Source organism: Salvelinus alpinus, chromosome 34 (assembly GCF_045679555.1).
Source record: "Salvelinus alpinus chromosome 34, SLU_Salpinus.1, whole genome shotgun sequence".
NCBI lineage: Eukaryota > Metazoa > Chordata > Actinopteri > Salmoniformes > Salmonidae > Salvelinus > Salvelinus alpinus.
The window spans coordinates 668,993-691,816 of NC_092119.1; the positions used below are offsets into that span (position 1 = coordinate 668,993).

The 22,824-nt window shown below is 39.1% G+C and overlaps 1 protein-coding gene and 1 long non-coding RNA gene across 2 annotated transcripts in view; one reads left to right on the plus strand and one right to left on the minus strand.

The window, feature by feature from the left end:
• marc1 (mitochondrial amidoxime reducing component 1) overlaps positions 1-21,756 on the minus strand; it is a 47,027-nt gene extending 25,271 nt beyond the window's left edge. Inside the window, exons 1-2 of the mRNA XM_071382317.1 lie at positions 21,419-21,756; positions 6,890-7,060 (exon numbers count right to left, since the gene is read on the minus strand). Coding sequence (XP_071238418.1) covers positions 6,890-7,060; positions 21,419-21,669 — 422 coding nt within the window. The 5' untranslated portion in view covers positions 21,670-21,756. The remainder of the gene's footprint in view (positions 1-6,889; positions 7,061-21,418) is intronic.
• On the plus strand, positions 21,743-22,712 carry LOC139563552 (uncharacterized). The gene is made up of 2 exons (XR_011672585.1): positions 21,743-21,839; positions 22,406-22,712. It is a non-coding gene; the product is annotated as an uncharacterized lncRNA (long non-coding RNA).
• The last annotated feature ends 112 nt before the right edge of the window (positions 22,713-22,824 follow it).

Sequence of the window (22,824 nt, forward strand, 5' to 3'; positions counted from 1 at the left end):
ACACAGACAGAAGAGTTTAGACACTTCCTGTTGACACAGACAGAAGCGTTTAGACACTTCCTGTTGACACAGACAGAAGAGTTTAGACACTTCCTGTTGACACAGACAGAAGAGTTTAGACACTTCCTGTTGACACAGACAGAAGAGTTTAGACACTTCCTGTTGACACAGACAGAAGAGTTTAGACACTTCCTGTTGACACAGACAGAAGAGTTTAGACACTTCCTGTTGACACAGACAGAAGAGTTTAGACACTTCCTGTTGACACAGACAGAAGAGTTTAGACACGTCCTGCTGACACAGACAGAGGAGTTTAGACACTTCCTGTTGACACAGACAGAAGAGTTTAGACACTTCCTGCTGACACAGACAGAAGAGTTTAGACACGTCCTGCTGACACAGACAGAAGAGTTTAGACACGTCCTGCTGACACAGACAGAAGAGTTTAGACACGTCCTGCTGACACAGACAGAAGAGTTTAGACACTTCCTGTTGACACAGACAGAAGAGTTTAGACACTTCCTGTTGACACAGACAGAAGAGTTTAGACACTTCCTGTTGACACAGACAGAAGAGTTTAGACACTTCCTGCTGACACAGACAGAAGAGTTTAGACACTTCCTGCTGACACAGACAGAAGAGTTTAGACACTTCCTGCTGACACAGACAGAAGAGTTTAGACACTTCCTGTTGACACAGACAGAAGAGTTTAGACACTTCCTGTTGACACAGACAGAAGAGTTTAGACACTTCCTGTTGACACAGACAGAAGAGTTTAGACACTTCCTGTTGACACAGACAGAAGAGTTTAGACACTTCCTGCTGACACAGACAGAAGAGTTTAGACACTTCCTGTTGACACAGACAGAAGAGTTTAGACACGTCCTGCTGACACAGACAGAGGAGTTTAGACACTTCCTGTTGACACAGACAGAAGAGTTTAGACACTTCCTGCTGACACAGACAGAAGAGTTTAGACACGTCCTGCTGACACAGACAGAAGAGTTTAGACACTTCCTGTTGACACAGACAGAAGAGTTTAGACACTTCCTGTTGACACAGACAGAAGAGTTTAGACACTTCCTGTTGACACAGACAGAAGAGTTTAGACACTTCCTGCTGACACAGACAGAAGAGTTTAGACACTTCCTGCTGACACAGACAGAAGAGTTTAGACACTTCCTGCTGACACAGACAGAAGAGTTTAGACACTTCCTGTTGACACAGACAGAAGAGTTTAGACACTTCCTGTTGACACAGACAGAAGAGTTTAGACACTTCCTGTTGACACAGACAGAAGAGTTTAGACACTTCCTGTTGACACAGACAGAAGAGTTTAGACACTTCCTGCTGACACAGACAGAAGAGTTTAGACACTTCCTGTTGACACAGACAGAAGAGTTTAGACACTTCCTGTTGACACAGACAGAAGAGTTTAGACACTTCCTGTTGACACAGACAGAAGAGTTTAGACACTTCCTGCTGACACAGACAGAAGAGTTTAGACACTTCCTGTTGACACAGACAGAAGAGTTAAGACACTTCCTGTTGACACAGACAGAAGAGTTTAGACACTTCCTGTTGACACAGACAGAAGAGTTTAGACACTTCCTGTTGACACAGACAGAAGAGTTTAGACACTTCCTGTTGACACAGACAGAAGAGTTTAGACACGTCCTGCTGACACAGACAGAGGAGTTTAGACACTTCCTGTTGACACAGACAGAAGAGTTTAGACACTTCCTGCTGACACAGACAGAAGAGTTTAGACACGTCCTGCTGACACAGACAGAAGAGTTTAGACACGTCCTGCTGACACAGACAGAAGAGTTTAGACACTTCCTGTTGACACAGACAGAAGAGTTTAGACACTTCCTGTTGACACAGACAGAAGAGTTTAGACACTTCCTGTTGACACAGACAGAAGAGTTTAGACACTTCCTGCTGACACAGACAGAAGAGTTTAGACACTTCCTGCTGACACAGACAGAAGAGTTTAGACACTTCCTGCTGACACAGACAGAAGAGTTTAGACACTTCCTGTTGACACAGACAGAAGAGTTTAGACACTTCCTGTTGACACAGACAGAAGAGTTTAGACACTTCCTGTTGACACAGACAGAAGAGTTTAGACACTTCCTGTTGACACAGACAGAAGAGTTTAGACACTTCCTGCTGACACAGACAGAAGAGTTTAGACACTTCCTGTTGACACAGACAGAAGAGTTAAGACACTTCCTGTTGACACAGACAGAAGAGTTTAGACACTTCCTGCTGACACAGACAGAAGAGTTTAGACACTTCCCGTTGACACAGACAGAAGAGCTTAGACACTTCCCGTTGACACAGACAGAAGAGTTTAGACACTTCCCGCTGACACAGACAGAAGAGTTTAGACACTTCCTGCTGACACAGACAGAAAAGTTAAGACACTTCCTGTTGACACAGACAGAAGAGTTTAGACACTTCCTGTTGACACAGACAGAAGAGTTTAGACACTTCCTGTTGACACAGACAGAAGAGTTTAGACACTTCCTGCTGACACAGACAGAAGAGTTTAGACACTTCCTGTTGACACAGACAGAAGAGTTTAGACACTTCCTGTTGACACAGACAGAAGATTTTAGACACTTCCTGCTGACACAGACAGAAGAGTTTAGACACTTCCTGTTGACACAGACAGAAGAGTTTATACACTTCCTGTTGACACAGACAGAAGAGTTTAGACACTTCCTGCTGACACAGACAGAAGAGTTTAGACACTTCCTGTTGACACAGACAGAAGAGTTTATACACTTCCTGCTGACACAGACAGAAGAGTTTATACACTTCCTGTTGGCACAGACAGAAGAGTTTAGACACTTCCTGTTGACACAGACAGAAGAGTTTAGACACTTCCTGTTGACACAGACAGAAGAGTTTAGACACTTCCTGCTGACACAGACAGAAGAGTTTAGACACTTCCTGTTGACACAGACAGAAGAGTTTAGACACTTCCTGTTGACACAGACAGAAGAGTTTAGACACTTCCTGTTGACACAGACAGAAGAGTTTAGACACTTCCTGCTGACACAGACAGAAGAGTTTAGACACTTCCTGTTGACACAGACAGAAGAGTTTAGACACTTCCTGCTGACACAGACAGAAGAGTTTAGACACTTCCTGTTGACACAGACAGAAGAGTTTATACACTTCCTGTTGACACAGACAGAAGAGTTTATACACTTCCTGTTGACACAGACAGAAGAGTTTAGACACTTCCTGCTGACACAGACAGAAGAGTTTAGACACTTCCTGTTGACACAGACAGAAGAGTTTATACACTTCCTGCTGACACAGACAGAAGAGTTTATACACTTCCTGTTGACACAGACAGAAGAGTTTAGACACTTCCTGCTGACACAGACAGAAGAGTTTAGACACTTCCTGTTGACACAGACAGAAGAGTTTAGACACTTCCTGTTGACACAGACAGAAGAGTTTAGACACTTCCTGTTGACACAGACAGAAGAGTTTAGACACTTCCTGTTGACACAGACAGAAGAGTTTAGACACTTCCTGCTGACACAGACAGAAGAGTTTAGACACTTCCTGTTGACACAGACAGAAGAGTTTAGACACTTCCTGTTGACACAGACAGAAGAGTTTAGACACTTCCTGTTGACACAGACAGAAGAGTTTAGACACTTCCTGTTGACACAGACAGAAGAGTTTAGACACTTCCTGTTGACACAGACAGAAGAGTTAAGACACTTCCTGTTGACACAGACAGAAGAGTTTAGACACTTCCTGTTGACACAGACAGAAGAGTTTAGACACTTCCTGCTGACACAGACAGAAGAGTTAAGACACTTCCTGTTGACACAGACAGAAGGGTTTAGACACTTCCTGTTGACACAGACAGAAGAGTTTAGACACTTCCTGTTGACACAGACAGAAGCGTTAGACACTTCCTGTTGACACAGACAGAAGAGTTTAGACACTTCCTGTTGACACAGACAGAAGAGTTTAGACACTTCCTGTTGACACAGACAGAAGAGTTTAGACACTTCCTGTTGACACAGACAGAAGAGTTTAGACACTTCCTGTTGACACAGACAGAAGAGTTTAGACACTTCCTGTTGACACAGACAGAAGGGTTTAGACACTTCCTGTTGACACAGACAGAAGAGTTTAGACACTTCCTGTTGACACAGACAGAAGAGTTTAGACACTTCCTGTTGACACAGACAGAAGAGTTTAGACACTTCCTGTTGACACAGACAGAAGAGTTTAGACACTTCCTGTTGACACAGACAGAAGAGTTTAGACACTTCCTGCTGACACAGACAGAAGAGTTTAGACACTTCCTGTTGACACAGACAGAAGAGTTTAGACACTTCCTGTTGACACAGACAGAAGATTTTAGACACTTCCTGCTGACACAGACAGAAGAGTTTAGACACTTCCTGTTGACACAGACAGAAGAGTTTATACACTTCCTGTTGACACAGACAGAAGAGTTTAGACACTTCCTGCTGACACAGACAGAAGAGTTTAGACACTTCCTGTTGACACAGACAGAAGAGTTTATACACTTCCTGCTGACACAGACAGAAGAGTTTATACACTTCCTGTTGGCACAGACAGAAGAGTTTAGACACTTCCTGTTGACACAGACAGAAGAGTTTAGACACTTCCTGTTGACACAGACAGAAGAGTTTAGACACTTCCTGCTGACACAGACAGAAGAGTTTAGACACTTCCTGTTGACACAGACAGAAGAGTTTAGACACTTCCTGTTGACACAGACAGAAGAGTTTAGACACTTCCTGTTGACACAGACAGAAGAGTTTAGACACTTCCTGCTGACACAGACAGAAGAGTTTAGACACTTCCTGTTGACACAGACAGAAGAGTTTAGACACTTCCTGCTGACACAGACAGAAGAGTTTAGACACTTCCTGTTGACACAGACAGAAGAGTTTATACACTTCCTGTTGACACAGACAGAAGAGTCTATACACTTCCTGTTGACACAGACAGAAGAGTTTAGACACTTCCTGCTGACACAGACAGAAGAGTTTAGACACTTCCTGTTGACACAGACAGAAGAGTTTATACACTTCCTGCTGACACAGACAGAAGAGTTTATACACTTCCTGTTGACACAGACAGAAGAGTTTAGACACTTCCTGCTGACACAGACAGAAGAGTTTAGACACTTCCTGTTGACACAGACAGAAGAGTTTAGACACTTCCTGTTGACACAGACAGAAGAGTTTAGACACTTCCTGTTGACACAGACAGAAGAGTTTAGACACTTCCTGTTGACACAGACAGAAGAGTTTAGACACTTCCTGTTGACACAGACAGAAGAGTTTAGACACTTCCTGCTGACACAGACAGAAGAGTTTAGACACTTCCTGTTGACACAGACAGAAGAGTTTAGACACTTCCTGTTGACACAGACAGAAGAGTTTAGACACTTCCTGTTGACACAGACAGAAGAGTTTAGACACTTCCTGTTGACACAGACAGAAGAGTTTAGACACTTCCTGTTGACACAGACAGAAGAGTTAAGACACTTCCTGTTGACACAGACAGAAGAGTTTAGACACTTCCTGTTGACACAGACAGAAGAGTTTAGACACTTCCTGCTGACACAGACAGAAGAGTTAAGACACTTCCTGTTGACACAGACAGAAGGGTTTAGACACTTCCTGTTGACACAGACAGAAGAGTTTAGACACTTCCTGTTGACACAGACAGAAGCGTTAGACACTTCCTGTTGACACAGACAGAAGAGTTTAGACACTTCCTGTTGACACAGACAGAAGAGTTTAGACACTTCCTGTTGACACAGACAGAAGAGTTTAGACACTTCCTGTTGACACAGACAGAAGAGTTTAGACACTTCCTGTTGACACAGACAGAAGGGTTTAGACACTTCCTGTTGACACAGACAGAAGAGTTTAGACACTTCCTGTTGACACAGACAGAAGAGTTTAGACACTTCCTGTTGACACAGACAGAAGAGTTTAGACACTTCCTGTTGGCACAGACAGAAGAGTTTAGACACTATATAGAAAAATACACGTTTGAAAATTTCGGAAAGAATAGACGACTCTTGTTCGACCAAGATTTTATTTTAGTCGCGGACAGCCCAAACTACAAGACATGTCACAACCGACTTCACAACACATTACGTGTGTGCCGACAGGCCCCTAACTCTACAACACAAAATCCATGTGTGTATGTTATCATGTGTGTGTGTGTGTGTGTGTATATATACTGTATATATATATATATATGTGTGTGTACATGTTTGTAATCCATGTGTACGTGTGTGTATGTTATTATGTGTGTGTGTGTGTGTGTGTGTGTGTGTGTGTGTGTGTGTGTGTGTGTGTGTGTGTCTGTACCAATGTTTGTGTTGCTTCACAGTCCCCACTGTTCCATAAGGTGCAACAAAACTAGGGCCTGTAGGACCTGCCTTGTTGATAGTGCTGTTGAGAAGGCAGAGCAATGCTTTATTATGGACAAACTTCTCCCCATCTTAGCTACTGTTGTATCAATATGTTTCGACCATAACAGTTTACAATCCCGGGTTACCCCCAAGCAGTTTAGTCACCTCAACTTGCTCAATTTCCACATTATTCATTACAAGATTTAGTTGAAGTTTAAGGTTTAGTGAATGATTTGTCCCAAATACAACGCTTTTAGTTTTTTAAATATTTAGGACAAATTTATTCCTTGCCACCCACTCTGAAACTAACTGCAGCTCTTTGTTGAGTGTTGCAGTCATTTCAGTCTCTGTAGTAGCTGACGTGTATAGTGTTGAGTCATCCGCATACAAAGACACTCTGGCTTCACTCAAAGCCAGTGGAATGTCATTAGTAACACATACCTGCAGTCGATGACAGGGTTGTCGGGCTGCAGTAGGGGGAACCTGAGCTCCTCCATGTCTGGTCCGTTCAGACACGTCTGCCCCCCCTCGCTGGTCAGAGACACCAGAACAAGGCGAGGCTCCTGTCTGCCCGTCACGAAATGACCATCCTCAGTGATCACCAGCCAGTGCCTGCAGCAAAAACACAGCATTATCCAGAGTGACTTACAGTTAGTTTAGTGAATTCATCTTACAGTAGCTGTGTACGACAGGCACAGTGCAGCGTTCTCTGCCTTGATCGGCAACATTATAATTTACATTTGAGGAAGTGTAACAGGACCCTTATCCACTGGGTGTGTAACCTGGTTAGGGCGTCCACCCACGGTGCTCAGAGTAACCTGGTTAGGGCGTCCACCCACGGTGCTCAGAGTAACCTGATTAGGGCGTCCACCCACGGTGCTCAGGGTAACCTGGTTAGGGCGTCCACCCACGGTGCTCAGAGTAACCTGGTTAGGGCGTCCACCCACGGTGCTCAGAGTAACCTGATTAGGGCGTCCACCCACGGTGCTCAGGGTAATCTGATTAGGGCGTCCCCCCACGGTGCTCAGAGTAACCTGATTAGGGCGTCCACCCACGGTGCTCAGAGTAACCTGATTAGGGCGTCCACCCACGGTGTTCAGGGTAACCTGATTAGGACATCCACCCACGGTGCTCAGAATGACAGAAATCACATTCAGAATATGGTAATTCATCAAAACACGCAAGTTTGAAGATGTTAGAATAACTGTCCACGGGGCCTCCCGATTGGTTAACGCTGTCGTCAAGGCAAAGCGTGGCTACTTTGAAGAATATCAAATATATTTTGATTTTACACTTTGTTTTGGTTACTACATGATTCCATATGTGTTATTTCATAGTTTTGATGTCTTCACTATTATTCTACAATGTAGAAAATAGTACAAATAAAGAAAACCCTGGAATGAGTAGGTGTGTCCAAACTTTTGACTGGTACTGTACACTGAATATAAATGCAACATGTCCCATGTTTCATGAGCTGAAATAAAAGATCACAGAAATGTTCCAGACGCACAAAAAGCTTTTTTATTTCAAATTTTGTGCACAAATTTGTTTACATCTCTCTTAGTGAGCATTTCTCTTTTGCCAAGATAATCCATCCACCTGACAGGTGTGGTATATCAAGAAGCTGATTAAACAGCATGATCCTTACAGAGGTGCACCTTGTGCTGGTTACAATAAAAGGCTAAAATGTGCAGAAGAAAGAAAGAAAAAAGTCAAGAAGCTTGTCGCCTGCCTTCCTGCCTTTGGGCAGAGACATGAGCATCTTGTCATTATATTCAGATCTCTGGTGTAAATGTGAAGGTGCACTGTTGAGCGAAGGAGACGAGACCATCTTGTCATTATATTCAGATCTCTGGTGTAAATGTGAAGGTGCACTGAGGAGCGAAGGAGACATGAGCATCTTGTCATTATATTCAGATCTCTGGTGTAAATGTGAAGGTGCACTGAGGAGTGAAGGAGACATGAGCATCTTGTCATTATATTCAGATCTCTGGTGTAAATGTGAAGGTGCACTGTTGAGCGAAGGAGACGAGACCAAAAAAGACAGCATGAGAACAAGCGGACGTAAACACCCAGAAAAACTAAAAATAACAAAATCTTGATTCTTGCGATACAGGCATTTGTAATATCGTACAAAAACATACATTTGAATGAATTCCGATATACAGTGCATTCAGAAAGTATTCAGACCCTTTGACTTTTTCCACATTTTGTTATTTTACAGCCTTATTCTAAAATTGAATAAAATGGACACAATACCCTATAATGACAAAGCGAAAACAGGTTTTTAGACATTTTTACAAATGTATAAAAAATAAATAATAATACCTTGTTTACATAAGTATTCAGACCCTTTGATATGAGACTCTAAGTTGAACTCAGGTGCATCCTGTTTCCATTGATCATCCTTCAGATGTTTCTACAACTTGATTGGAGTCCACCGGTGGATTGGACATGATTTGGAAAGACACACACCTGTCTATTTAAGGTCCCACAGTTGACAGTGCGTGTCAGAGCAAAAACCAAGCAATAAGGTCGACGGAATTGTCCGTAGAGCTCAGAGACAGGATTATGTCGAGGCACAGATCTGGGGAAGGGCACCAAAACATTTCTGCAGCTTTGAAGCACCCCAAGAACCCAGTGGCCTCCATCCTTCTTAAATGGAAGAAGTTTGGAACCACCAAGACTCTTCCTAGAGCTGGCCGCCCGGCCAAACTGAGCAATCGGGGGAAAAGGGCCACAGTCAGGGTCAGTCTGACAGAGCTCCAGAGTTCCTCTGTGGAGATGGTAGAACCTTCAAGAAGGACAACCATCTCTGCAGCACTCCACCAATCAGGCCTTTATGGTAGAGTGGCCAGACGGAAGCCACTCCTCAGTAAAAGGATGCTCTCAATTGTGCTTCTGTAGAAGTTTGTGAGTGTTTTGAGTGACAAGCCAAATGTCTTAAGCCTCCTGAGGTTGAAGAGGCGCTGTTGTGCCGCCTTCACCACACTCTCTGTGTGGGTGGACCATTTCAGTTTGTCCGTGATGTCTACTGTACGTCGAGGAACTTAACTTTCCATCTTCTCCAGTACTGTCCCGTTTGATGTGGATCGGGGGGGTGCTCCTTCTGCTGTTTCCTGAAGTCCACGATCATCTCCTTTGTTTTGTTGACGTTGAGTGAGAGGTTGTTTTCCTGACGCCACAATCCGAGTGCCCTCACCTCCCATTATGGGGTATTGTGTGTAGATTGACGAGGGGGAAAGAAACTATTTCATCCATTCTAGAATTAAGCTGTAATGTAACAAAATCTGGAAAAAGTCAAGGGGTCTGAATACTTTCTGAGTATTGCCCAGTCCTACGCAGCACTGAAACACGCCACGCTGAAGAGTAAAGCAGCAGTCTGTTACTTAATACAGATCCAATATGTTTACAGTGTAAAGCAGCAGTCTGTTACTTAATACAGATCCAATATGTTTACAGTGTAAAGCTGCAGTCTGTTACATAATACAGATCCAATATGTTTACAGTGTAAAGCTGCAGTCTGTTACTTAATACAGGTCCAATATGTTTACAGTGTAAAGCAGCAGTCTGTTACTTAATACAGATCCAATATGTTTACAGTGTAAAGCTGCAGTCTGTTACATAATACAGATCCAATATGTTTACAGTGTAAAGCTGCAGTCTGTTACTTAATACAGATCCAATATGTTTACAGTGTAAAGCAGCAGTCTGTTACATAATACAGATCCAATATGTTTACAGTGTAAAGCAGCAGTCTGTTACTTAATACAGATCCAATATGCTTACAGTGTAAAGCTGCAGTCTGTTACTTAATACAGGTCCAATATGTTTACAGTGTAAAGCAGCAGTCTGTTACATAATACAGATCCAATATGTTTACAGTGTAAAGCAGCAGTCTGTTACTTAATACAGATCCAATATGTTTACAGTGTAAAGCTGCAGTCTGTTACTTAATACAGGTCCAATATGTTTACAGTGTAAAGCAGCAGTCTGTTACTTAATACAGATCCAATATGTTTACAGTGTAAAGCAGCAGTCTGTTACTTAATACAGATCCAATATGTTTACAGTGTAAAGCTGCAGTCTGTTACATAATACAGATCCAATATGTTTACAGTGTAAAGCTGCAGTCTGTTACTTAATACAGGTCCAATATGTTTACAGTGTAAAGCAGCAGTCTGTTACTTAATACAGATCCAATATGTTTACAGTGTAAAGCTGCAGTCTGTTACATAATACAGATCCAATATGTTTACAGTGTAAAGCTGCAGTCTGTTACTTAATACAGATCCAATATGTTTACAGTGTAAAGCAGCAGTCTGTTACATAATACAGATCCAATATGTTTACAGTGTAAAGCAGCAGTCTGTTACTTAATACAGATCCAATATGTTTACAGTGTAAAGCTGCAGTCTGTTACTTAATACAGGTCCAATATGTTTACAGTGTAAAGCAGCAGTCTGTTACATAATACAGATCCAATATGTTTACAGTGTAAAGCAGCAGTCTGTTACTTAATACAGATCCAATATGTTTACAGTGTAAAGCTGCAGTCTGTTACTTAATACAGGTCCAATATGTTTACAGTGTAAAGCAGCAGTCTGTTACTTAACACAGATCCAATATGTTTACAGTGTAAAGCAGCAGTCTGTTACTTAATACAGATCCAATATGTTTACAGTGTAAAGCTGCAGTCTGTTACTTAATACAGATCCAATATGTTTACAGTGTAAAGCAGCAGTCTGTTACTTAATACAGATCCAATATGTTTACAGTGTAAAGCAGCAGTCTGTTACTTAATACAGATCCAATATGTTTACAGTGTAAAGCTGCAGTCTGTTACATAATACAGATCCAATATGTTTACAGTGTAAAGCAGCAGTCTGTTACATAATACAGATCCAATATGTTTACAGAGTAAAGCAGCAGTCTCTTACTTAATACAGATCCAATATGTTTACAGTGTAAAGCAGCAGTCTGTTACATAATACAGATCCAATATGTGTACAGTGTAAAGCAGCAGTTTGTTACTTAATACAGATCCAATATGTTTACAGTGTAAAGCAGCAGTCTGTTACTAAATACAGATCCAATATGTTTACAGTGTAAAGCAGCAGTCTGTTACATAATACAGATCCAATATGTTTACAGTGTAAAGCAGCAGTCTGTTACTTAATACAGATCCAATATGTTTACAGAGTAAAGCAGCAGTCTGCTACTTAATACAGATCCAATATGTTTACAGTGTAAATCTGCAGTCTGTTACATAATACAGATCCAATATGTTTACAGTGTAAAGCAGCAGTCTGTTACTTAATACAGATCCAATATGTTTACAGTGTAAATCTGCAGTCTGTTACATAATACAGATCCAATATGTTTACAGTGTAAAGCAGCAGTCTGTTACTTAATACAGATCCAATATGTTTACAGTGTAAAGCAGCAGTCTGTTACTTAATACAGATCCAATATGTTTACAGTGTAAAGCAGCAGTCTGTTACTTAATACAGATCCAATATGTTTACAGTGTAAAGCTGCAGTCTGTTACTTAATACAGATCCAATATGTTTACAGTGTAAAGCAACAGTCTGTTACTTAATACAGATCCAATATGTTTACAGTGTAAAGCAGCAGTCTGTTACTTAATACAGATCCAATATGTTTACAGTGTAAATCTGCAGTCTGTTACATAATACAGATCCAATATGTTTACAGTGTAAAGCAGCAGTCTGTTACTTAATACAGATCCAATATGTTTACAGTGTAAAGCTGCAGTCTGTTACTTAATACAGGTCCAATATGTTTACAGTGTAAAGCAGCAGTCTGTTACTTAATACAGATCCAATATGTTTACAGTGTAAAGCAGCAGTCTGTTACTTAATACAGATCCAATATGTTTACAGTGTAAAGCTGCAGTCTGTTACATAATACAGATCCAATATGTTTACAGTGTAAAGCTGCAGTCTGTTACTTAATACAGGTCCAATATGTTTACAGTGTAAAGCAGCAGTCTGTTACTTAATACAGATCCAATATGTTTACAGTGTAAAGCTGCAGTCTGTTACATAATACAGATCCAATATGTTTACAGTGTAAAGCTGCAGTCTGTTACTTAATACAGATCCAATATGTTTACAGTGTAAAGCAGCAGTCTGTTACATAATACAGATCCAATATGTTTACAGTGTAAAGCAGCAGTCTGTTACTTAATACAGATCCAATATGTTTACAGTGTAAAGCTGCAGTCTGTTACTTAATACAGGTCCAATATGTTTACAGTGTAAAGCAGCAGTCTGTTACATAATACAGATCCAATATGTTTACAGTGTAAAGCAGCAGTCTGTTACTTAATACAGATCCAATATGTTTACAGTGTAAAGCTGCAGTCTGTTACTTAATACAGGTCCAATATGTTTACAGTGTAAAGCAGCAGTCTGTTACTTAACACAGATCCAATATGTTTACAGTGTAAAGCAGCAGTCTGTTACTTAATACAGATCCAATATGTTTACAGTGTAAAGCTGCAGTCTGTTACTTAATACAGATCCAATATGTTTACAGTGTAAAGCAGCAGTCTGTTACTTAATACAGATCCAATATGTTTACAGTGTAAAGCAGCAGTCTGTTACTTAATACAGATCCAATATGTTTACAGTGTAAAGCTGCAGTCTGTTACATAATACAGATCCAATATGTTTACAGTGTAAAGCAGCAGTCTGTTACATAATACAGATCCAATATGTTTACAGAGTAAAGCAGCAGTCTCTTACTTAATACAGATCCAATATGTTTACAGTGTAAAGCAGCAGTCTGTTACATAATACAGATCCAATATGTGTACAGTGTAAAGCAGCAGTTTGTTACTTAATACAGATCCAATATGTTTACAGTGTAAAGCAGCAGTCTGTTACTAAATACAGATCCAATATGTTTACAGTGTAAAGCAGCAGTCTGTTACATAATACAGATCCAATATGTTTACAGTGTAAAGCAGCAGTCTGTTACTTAATACAGATCCAATATGTTTACAGAGTAAAGCAGCAGTCTGCTACTTAATACAGATCCAATATGTTTACAGTGTAAATCTGCAGTCTGTTACATAATACAGATCCAATATGTTTACAGTGTAAAGCAGCAGTCTGTTACTTAATACAGATCCAATATGTTTACAGTGTAAATCTGCAGTCTGTTACATAATACAGATCCAATATGTTTACAGTGTAAAGCAGCAGTCTGTTACTTAATACAGATCCAATATGTTTACAGTGTAAAGCAGCAGTCTGTTACTTAATACAGATCCAATATGTTTACAGTGTAAAGCAGCAGTCTGTTACTTAATACAGATCCAATATGTTTACAGTGTAAAGCTGCAGTCTGTTACTTAATACAGATCCAATATGTTTACAGTGTAAAGCAACAGTCTGTTACTTAATACAGATCCAATATGTTTACAGTGTAAAGCAGCAGTCTGTTACTTAATACAGATCCAATATGTTTACAGTGTAAATCTGCAGTCTGTTACATAATACAGATCCAATATGTTTACAGTGTAAAGCAGCAGTCTGTTACTTAATACAGATCCAATATGTTTACAGTGTAAAGCTGCAGTCTGTTACATAATACAGATCCAATATGTTTACAGTGTAAAGCAGCAGTCTGTTACTTAATACAGATCCAATATGTTTACAGTGTAAAGCAGCAGTCTGTTACTTAATACAGATCCAATATGTTTACAGTGTAAAGCAGCAGTCTGTTACTTAATACAGATCCAATATGTTTACAGTGTAAAGCTGCAGTCTGTTACTTAATACAGATCCAATATGTTTACAGTGTAAAGCAACAGTCTGTTACTTAATACAGATCCAATATGTTTACAGTGTAAAGCAGCAGTCTGTTACTTAATACAGATCCAATATGTTTACAGTGTAAATCTGCAGTCTGTTACATAATACAGATCCAATATGTTTACAGTGTAAAGCAGCAGTCTGTTACTTAATACAGATCCAATATGTTTACAGTGTAAAGCTGCAGTCTGTTACATAATACAGATCCAATATGTTTACAGTGTAAAGCAGCAGTCTGCTACTTAACACAGATCCAATATGTTTACAGTGTAAAGCAGCAGTCTGTTACTTAATACAGATCCAATATGTTTACAGTGTAAAGCAGCAGTCTGTTACTTAATACAGATCCAATATGTTTACAGTGTAAAGCAGCAGTCTGTTACATAATACAGATCCAATATGTTTACAGTGTAAAGCAGCAGTCTGTTACTTAATACAGATCCAATATGTTTACAGTGTAAAGCAGCAGTCTGTTACTTAATACAGATCCAATATGTTTACAGTGTAAATCTGCAGTCTGTTACATAATACAGATCCAATATGTTTACAGTGTAAAGCAGCAGTCTGTTACTTAATACAGATCCAATATGTTTACAGTGTAAAGCTGCAGTCTGTTACATAATACAGATCCAATATGTTTACAGTGTAAAGCAGCAGTCTGTTACTTAATACAGATCCAATATGTTTACAGTGTAAAGCAGCAGTCTGTTACTTAATACAGATCCAATATGTTTACAGTGTAAAGCAGCAGTCTGTTACTTAATACAGATCCAATATGTTTACAGTGTAAAGCAGCAGTCTGTTACTTAATACAAATCCAATATGTTTACAGTGTAAAGCAGCAGTCTGTTACTTAATACAGATCCAATATGTTTACAGTGTAAAGCAGCAGTCTGTTACTTAATACAGATCCAATATGTTTACAGTGTAAAGCAGCAGTCTGTTACTTAATACAGATCCAATATGTTTACAGTGTAAAGCAGCAGTCTGTTACATAATACAGATCCAATATGTTTACAGTGTAAAGCAGCAGTGTGTTACATAATACAGATCCAATATGTTTACAGTGTAAAGCAGCAGTCTGTTACTTAATACAGATCCAATATGTTTACAGTGTAAAGCAGCAGTCTGTTACATAATACAGATCCAATATGTTTACAGTGTAAAGCAGCAGTCTGTTACTTAATACAGATCCAATATGTTTACAGTGTAAAGCAGCAGTCTGTTACATAATACAGATCCAATATGTTTACAGTGTAAAGCAGCAGTCTGTTACATAATACAGATCCAATATGTTTACAGTGTAAAGCAGCAGTCTGTTACTTAATACAGATCCAATATGTTTACAGTGTAAAGCAGCAGTCTGTTACTTAATACAGATCCAATATGTTTACAGTGTAAAGCAGCAGTCTGTTACTTAATACAGATCCAATATGTTTACAGTGTAAAGCAGCAGTCTGTTACATAATACAGATCCAATATGTTTACAGTGTAAAGCAGCAGTCTGTTACTTAATACAGATCCAATATGTTTACAGTGTAAAGCTGCAGTCTGTTACTTATTACAGATCCAATATGTTTACAGTGTAAAGCTGCAGTCTGTTACTTAATACAGATCCAATATGTTTACAGTGTAAAGCTGCAGTCTGTTACTTAATACAGATCCAATATGTTTACAGTGTAAAGCTGCAGTCTGTTACTTAATACAGGTCCAATATGTTTACAGTGTAAAGCAGCAGTCTGTTACTTAACACAGGTCCAATATGTTTACAGTGTAAAGCAGCAGTCTGTTACTTAATACAGATCCAATATGTTTACAGTGTAAAGCTGCAGTCTGTTACTTAATACAGATCCAATATGTTTACAGTGTAAAGCAGCAGTCTGTTACTTAATACAGATCCAATATGTTTACAGTGTAAAGCAGCAGTCTGTTACTTAATACAGATCCAATATGTTTACAGTGTAAAGCTGCAGTCTGTTACATAATACAGATCCAATATGTTTACAGTGTAAAGCAGCAGTCTGTTACATAATACAGATCCAATATGTGTACAGTGTAAAGCAGCAGTTTGTTACTTAATACAGATCCAATATGTTTACAGTGTAAAGCAGCAGTCTGTTACTAAATACAGATCCAATATGTTTACAGTGTAAAGCAGCAGTCTGTTACATAATACAGATCCAATATGTTTACAGTGTAAAGCAGCAGTCTGTTACTTAATACAGATCCAATATGTTTACAGAGTAAAGCAGCAGTCTGCTACTTAATACAGATCCAATATGTTTACAGTGTAAATCTGCAGTCTGTTACATAATACAGATCCAATATGTTTACAGTGTAAAGCAGCAGTCTGTTACTTAATACAGATCCAATATGTTTACAGTGTAAAGCAGCAGTCTGTTACTTAATACAGATCCAATATGTTTACAGTGTAAAGCAGCAGTCTGTTACATAATACAGATCCAATATGTTTACAGTGTAAAGCAGCAGTCTGTTACTTAATACAGATCCAATATGTTTACAGTGTAAAGCTGCAGTCTGTTACATAATACAGATCCAATATGTTTACAGTGTAAAGCTGCAGTCTGTTACTTAATACAGATCCAATATGTTTACAGTGTAAAGCAGCAGTCTGTTACTTAATACAGATCCAATATGTTTACAGTGTAAAGCAGCAGTCTGTTATTGAATACAGATCCAATATGTTTACAGTGTGAAGCTGCAGTCTGCTACTTCATACAGATCCAATGTGTTTACAGTGTAAAGCTGCAGTCTGTTATTGAATACAGGTACAATATGTTTACAGTGTAAAGCAGCAGTCTGTTACCTAATACAGATCCAATATGTTTACAGTGTAAAGCAGCAGTCTGTTACTTAATACAGATCCAATATGTTTACAGTGTAAAGCTGCAGTCTGTTACCTAATACAGATCCAATATGTTTACAGTGTAAAGCAGCAGTCTGTTGCTTAATACAGATCCAATATGTTTACAGTGTAAAGCAGCAGTCTGTTACCTAATACAGATCCAATATGTTTACAGTGTAAAGCAGCAGTCTGTTACCTAATACAGATCCAATATGTTTACAGTGTAAAGCAGCAGTCTGTTACATAATACAGATCCAATATGTTTACAGTGTAAAGCAGCAGTCTGTTACATAATACAGATCCAATATGTTTACAGTGTAAAGCAGCAGTCTGTTACTTAATACAGATCCAATATGTTTACAGTGTAAAGCAGCAGTCTGCTACTTAATACAGATCCAATATGTTTACAGTGTAAAGCAGCAGTCTGTTACTTAATACAGATCCAATATATTTACAGTGTAAAGCAGCAGTCTGTTATTGAAAACAGATCCAATATGTTTACAGTGTAAAGCAGCAGTCTGTTACTTAATACAGATCCAATATGTTTACAGTGTAAAGCTGCAGTCTGTTATTGAAAACAGATCCAATGTGTTTACAGTGTAAAGCTGCAGTCTGTTACTTAATACAGATCCAATATGTTTACAGTGTAAAGCAGCAGTCTGTTACTTAACACAGATCCAATATGTTTACAGCGTAAAGCTTTATTCTGGAACATTCTAATGCATTGATTTTATCTGAAATACACAGTGAAATGATTGAAAACTTTATCAAGTTCACCTAGCCAGATTGGAAGCATTTGTTGTGATGTTGTGTAGAAAGAAAGACACAATGTTACAATTTAAAATGACTGAAATGGTATAAATTCTATGTATTGTTAGTTTTGGATATTGTCTAGACCTATATAACTAAGACTATTTTCTAAGTAAGAGAACATTTATCCGTTAATATTTAGTCTGTTCTCTTGAGATGAAAGTGTTATATACAGTTTTACTACAAGATATGAATTGCCACAATGATGTTTGTTCTTCAAATTATGTATTTTATTAAAAACAAAAATGAAGGAAATAGCCCATGTTATCTTCAAAAATAAATGTAGGTTTCATTTTTCAAGGTTTTGGATTTCTCTTTTTTCAGGTTTTCTAAAACAAGAATCACACTTTTCTAAATAGAAAAACAACCAAATTTGATATTTTAAGTCCACAACAACGCTTAAACCACACCATGAGGTCTGGGGAAAATCTGAGAAATTTTGATTTTTGGGTGTAGTTAACCTTTAACCCTTGAGTCTAAGCAAGGGTAGGGGGGATGGGTTCTAAGCTAACATATGTAATTGTTTTAAGTTAGCTAAATTATCCTTGGTATGACTATTTGACTTTGAATTTTAAGACCCCTTAAGGTGTCAACGAATACATAACCTTATTAGGTGAAACATTGAATTTGGCATTACTGCTATTAGCCAATAGAAACACATTTAACAGATTCACTACATTGAACAACAGATAGTCCTTACTGCTATTAGCCAATAGAAACACATTGAATAACAGATAGTCCTTACTGCTATTAGCCAATAGAAACACATTGAATAACAGACAGTCCTTACTGCTATTAGCCAATAGAAACACATTGAATAACAGATAGTCCTTACTGCTATTAGCCAATAGAAACACATTGAATAACAGACAGTCCTTACTGCTATTAACCAATAGCAACACATTGAATAACATATAGTCCTTACTGCTATTAGCCAATAGAAACACATTGAATAACAGATAGTCCTTACTGCTATTAGCCAATAGAAACACATTGAATAACAGACAGTCCTTACTGCTATTAGCCAATAGAAACACATTGAATAACAGATTCACTACATTGAATACCAGATAGTCCAAAAGGAAGTTTGTTCTGAAGTATCTGTCCTATTGACATGTATTTATCCCCTTATTTTAGGCACTAAACTATCTACATACAGTACCAATCAAAAGTTTGGACACGCCTGCTCATTCTAGGGTTTTTCTTTATTTTTACTATTTTCTACATTGTAGAATAATAGTGAAGACATCAAAACTATGAAATAACACATATGGAATCATGTAGTAAACAACAAAAAAAGTGTTAAACAAATCAAAATATATTTTATATTTGAGATTCTTCAAAGTAACCACCCTTTGCCTCGATGACAGCTTTGCACAAACAGAAATTTGCACCCTGTAGCACAAACTCCCAAAAGTTCTGGTACACTGTCTTGTCTAGGTTACTGTAAACTATCTGAAATTAGATGTAGGCCTGTAGGCTATAGGCTACCTTCCTTTATCTACTCTAAACCATGGCAAAACTGAATTACAATCATAAACCCAGATTTTAGTCAATAGCCTATGCCTATTGAAATGACAAGTCAATCTCACAAATGGGACGTTTTATAATGGTTTGTAGTCTTAAAATCTGGCACATAATAACGTCACAATTGGCAGAAAAAAAAGCCAAAAAATAAATGTTTTTTTAACATCCAAGTGTTTCTTGCTCGTGAGATTTTGAGATCCTCTATCCAACTTTCATCACTCAAACTCTCCTGTCGGATTTATCTATAGCTATCCACATGCGCAAAGGGGATTTATTTACAATTATAAACCTGGTTAGAGCCCTGAATGCTGATTGGCTGAAAGCCATGGTATATCAGACCGTATACCATGGGTATGACAAAACATTTATTTTCACTGCTCTAATGACGTTGGTAACCAGTTTATAACAGCAATAAGGCACCTCGGGAGGTTTGTGGTATATGGCCAATATAATCAATAATGCAGCCCGGAGATTGTGGTATATGGCCAATATACCACGGCTAACGGCTGTATCCAGGCACCCCACGTTGTGTCATGCATAACAACAGCCCTTAGCCGTGGTATATTGGCCATATACCATACCCCCTCGTGCCTTATTGCTTAATCATAGCAGTCAACGAGTTAAACGGACATTCGTTAATGGAAAATGATCTGGCGAGTTTAATAAGGGCAAATTATATTTTCTCTTGCCACATATTGAAATTCCTTTATAATGTCATTTCAAAGCTTGCAATAATTATTATTTTGAGGGAACACAAATGTTGCTTCTAAAGTTGTTACTATGACTATGATATTCATTCTTAATTAGCTCGATAACGTTGTGGGGGGAAAAAGGGGGTTTATTGTATAAAATATGGCAACTCCTCTCTTGCTGTGAAAATAAAATAATTGGGCTCGTTTTCAGGCCTTTTGTGCAGCTTTTCAGTGGCCATTGGTTTTAGACATGTTTGCTTGACCTGGCAACTCTGGGGGGGGGGGGGGGTTACAACCAACCACAACCTTCCTGACCTGGCAACGCTGGGGGGGGGGGGGGGGGTTACAACCAACCACAACCTTCATGACACGTTTGGATGACGACACGTAGGGGGGCCTCCTGATTCAAAAACGGACAAACTTGCAATTTGTTGTTGTGGTTACCTTAGCTTTCTTGGGAACAGGAACAATGGTGGCCCTCTTGAAGCATGTGGGAACAGCAGACTGGGATAAGGATTGATTGAATATGTCCTTAAACACACCAGCCAGCTGGTCTGCGCATGCTCTGAGGACGCGGCTGGGAATGCCTCTAATGACGTTGGTAACCAGTTTATAATAGCCGCAAACTTGATGATTGAGCTGGAGGCGTGCATGGCCACGCAGTCGTGGGTGAAATTGCAAACATGCAATTTGTTCAACATGATAATCACCAATGATAATAAACCCTGGATTGCTGATGCAACATGTAATGGACTTTGAGAGGCTTTGAAGCCTCTGGTCGACCATATTGGCACTCCGCCATAGGACTGAATAGAATTGTACAGTATCAATTAAATGTTTCAAGGACAAAATGACATGTATTTAAGGGCAGGGCGCTGGACACTGCGTATCTGTTATATTGCCATGCTGGCATTGTTCGCTCTCTTTTCATGTCCTGACAGTGAGTAAGTAGCTGTGATTGTTTTTTATCAGAGTTATCTGGCGTAGGCTACGGCCAGACTGTGGCCTGTGAGTTTGGAGTCAATAAACCGTCCACTCGAGAACTGCAATGGCCATTCACTCGTTTCTGATCTATGTGGTCATAACATTGGGTAAAAGTAGTACTGACGCCTATAAATCATTGATAATCACTTGTGTCAACATGTGTCACCAATTCAAGCGGTGTCGGCCAACATTAGCCTAAACTCCTGAACATGAATTTATCGTTATGAAAATAAATGCTACTGACCGATCTTGTAGCTCACCGTACTTCAAACCAATCTGTTGACATTCTGCAAGGGCCACGGACACGGCTTTCCCCGATTTCAATGGGTGAATGAGCAGCTGTGACACAACTCCCACACGGACAACTTTCTCCGGTTTGAGAAAATACTTATAGCCAAGTCCCAGTCCGACAACAGTAAGACCAGCACCCCCAGCCAACAGCAGGGCTTTCTTATTCTCTGTGAACGCATTCATTAACACTTCTTTAAAGTACATCTTCACTTTTCAAACGGCTCAGATGGACATTGAACCAGAGATTGGTTTGTCTTATTGAACTTGTCAGTGAAGGGGTTGTTCTGTGATGACGTCAGATATACAAGACTAGTTCGTGGGCTCTGAATTTTATGAATGGACCATTGAAGGAGCTGAAGTTGTAAGACTATCAGGTTGTTATTATAACATTATTTGTACACAATAATTCTACATATACACAGTGGTGTAAAGTACTTAAGTAAAAATACTTTAAAGTACTACTTAAATCGTTTTTTGGGGGGGTATCTGTACTTTACTTTACTATTTCAATTTTTTTTACAACTTTTACTTTTATTTTTACTTCACTACATTCCTAAAGAAAGTAGTGTACTTTTTACTCAATACATATTCCCCTGACACCCAAAAGTACTTGTTACCTTTTGAATGCTGAGCAGGTGTCACGTTCTGACCTTAGTTCCTATGTTATGTCTTTATTTTAGTTTGGTCAGGGCGTGAGTTGGGGTGGGCATTCTATGTTGTTTTTCTATGTTTTGTTCTGTTGGTAGATTTCTATGTGTTTGGCCTAGTATGGTTCTCAATCAGAGGCAGGTGTCAGTCGTTATCTCTGATTGGGAGCCATATTTAGGTAGCCTGTTTTTCATTGTGTTTTGTGGGTGATTATTTTCTGTTGTGTGTCTGCACCATACAGAACTGTTTCGTTTTCGTTTCTGTCTTTCACGTTGTTATTTTGTATTTTCAGTGTTCAGTTGATTCGTTAAATATTGACATGGACACATACCACGCTGCATTTTGGTCCTCTTCTTCCACCCACGACGAGCGTTACAGCAGGACAGGAAAATGGTCTAATGCACACGCTTATCAAGAGGTCATCCCTGGTCCTCCCTACTGCCTCTGATCTGGCGGACTCACTAAACAGAGAACATCCCTGGTCCTCCCTACTGCCTCTGATCTGGCGGACTCACTAAACAGACAAGCTTTGTTTGTAAATTATGTCTGAGTGTTGGAGTGTGCCCCTGGCTTTACGTAAATAAAAACATTTGAAATTATGTGTACTTTTACTTTTGATACTTAAGTATATTTAAAACCAAATACTTTTACTCAAGTAGTATTTTACTGGCCGACTTTCACTTTTACTTGAGTTTTCTATTAAGGTATCTT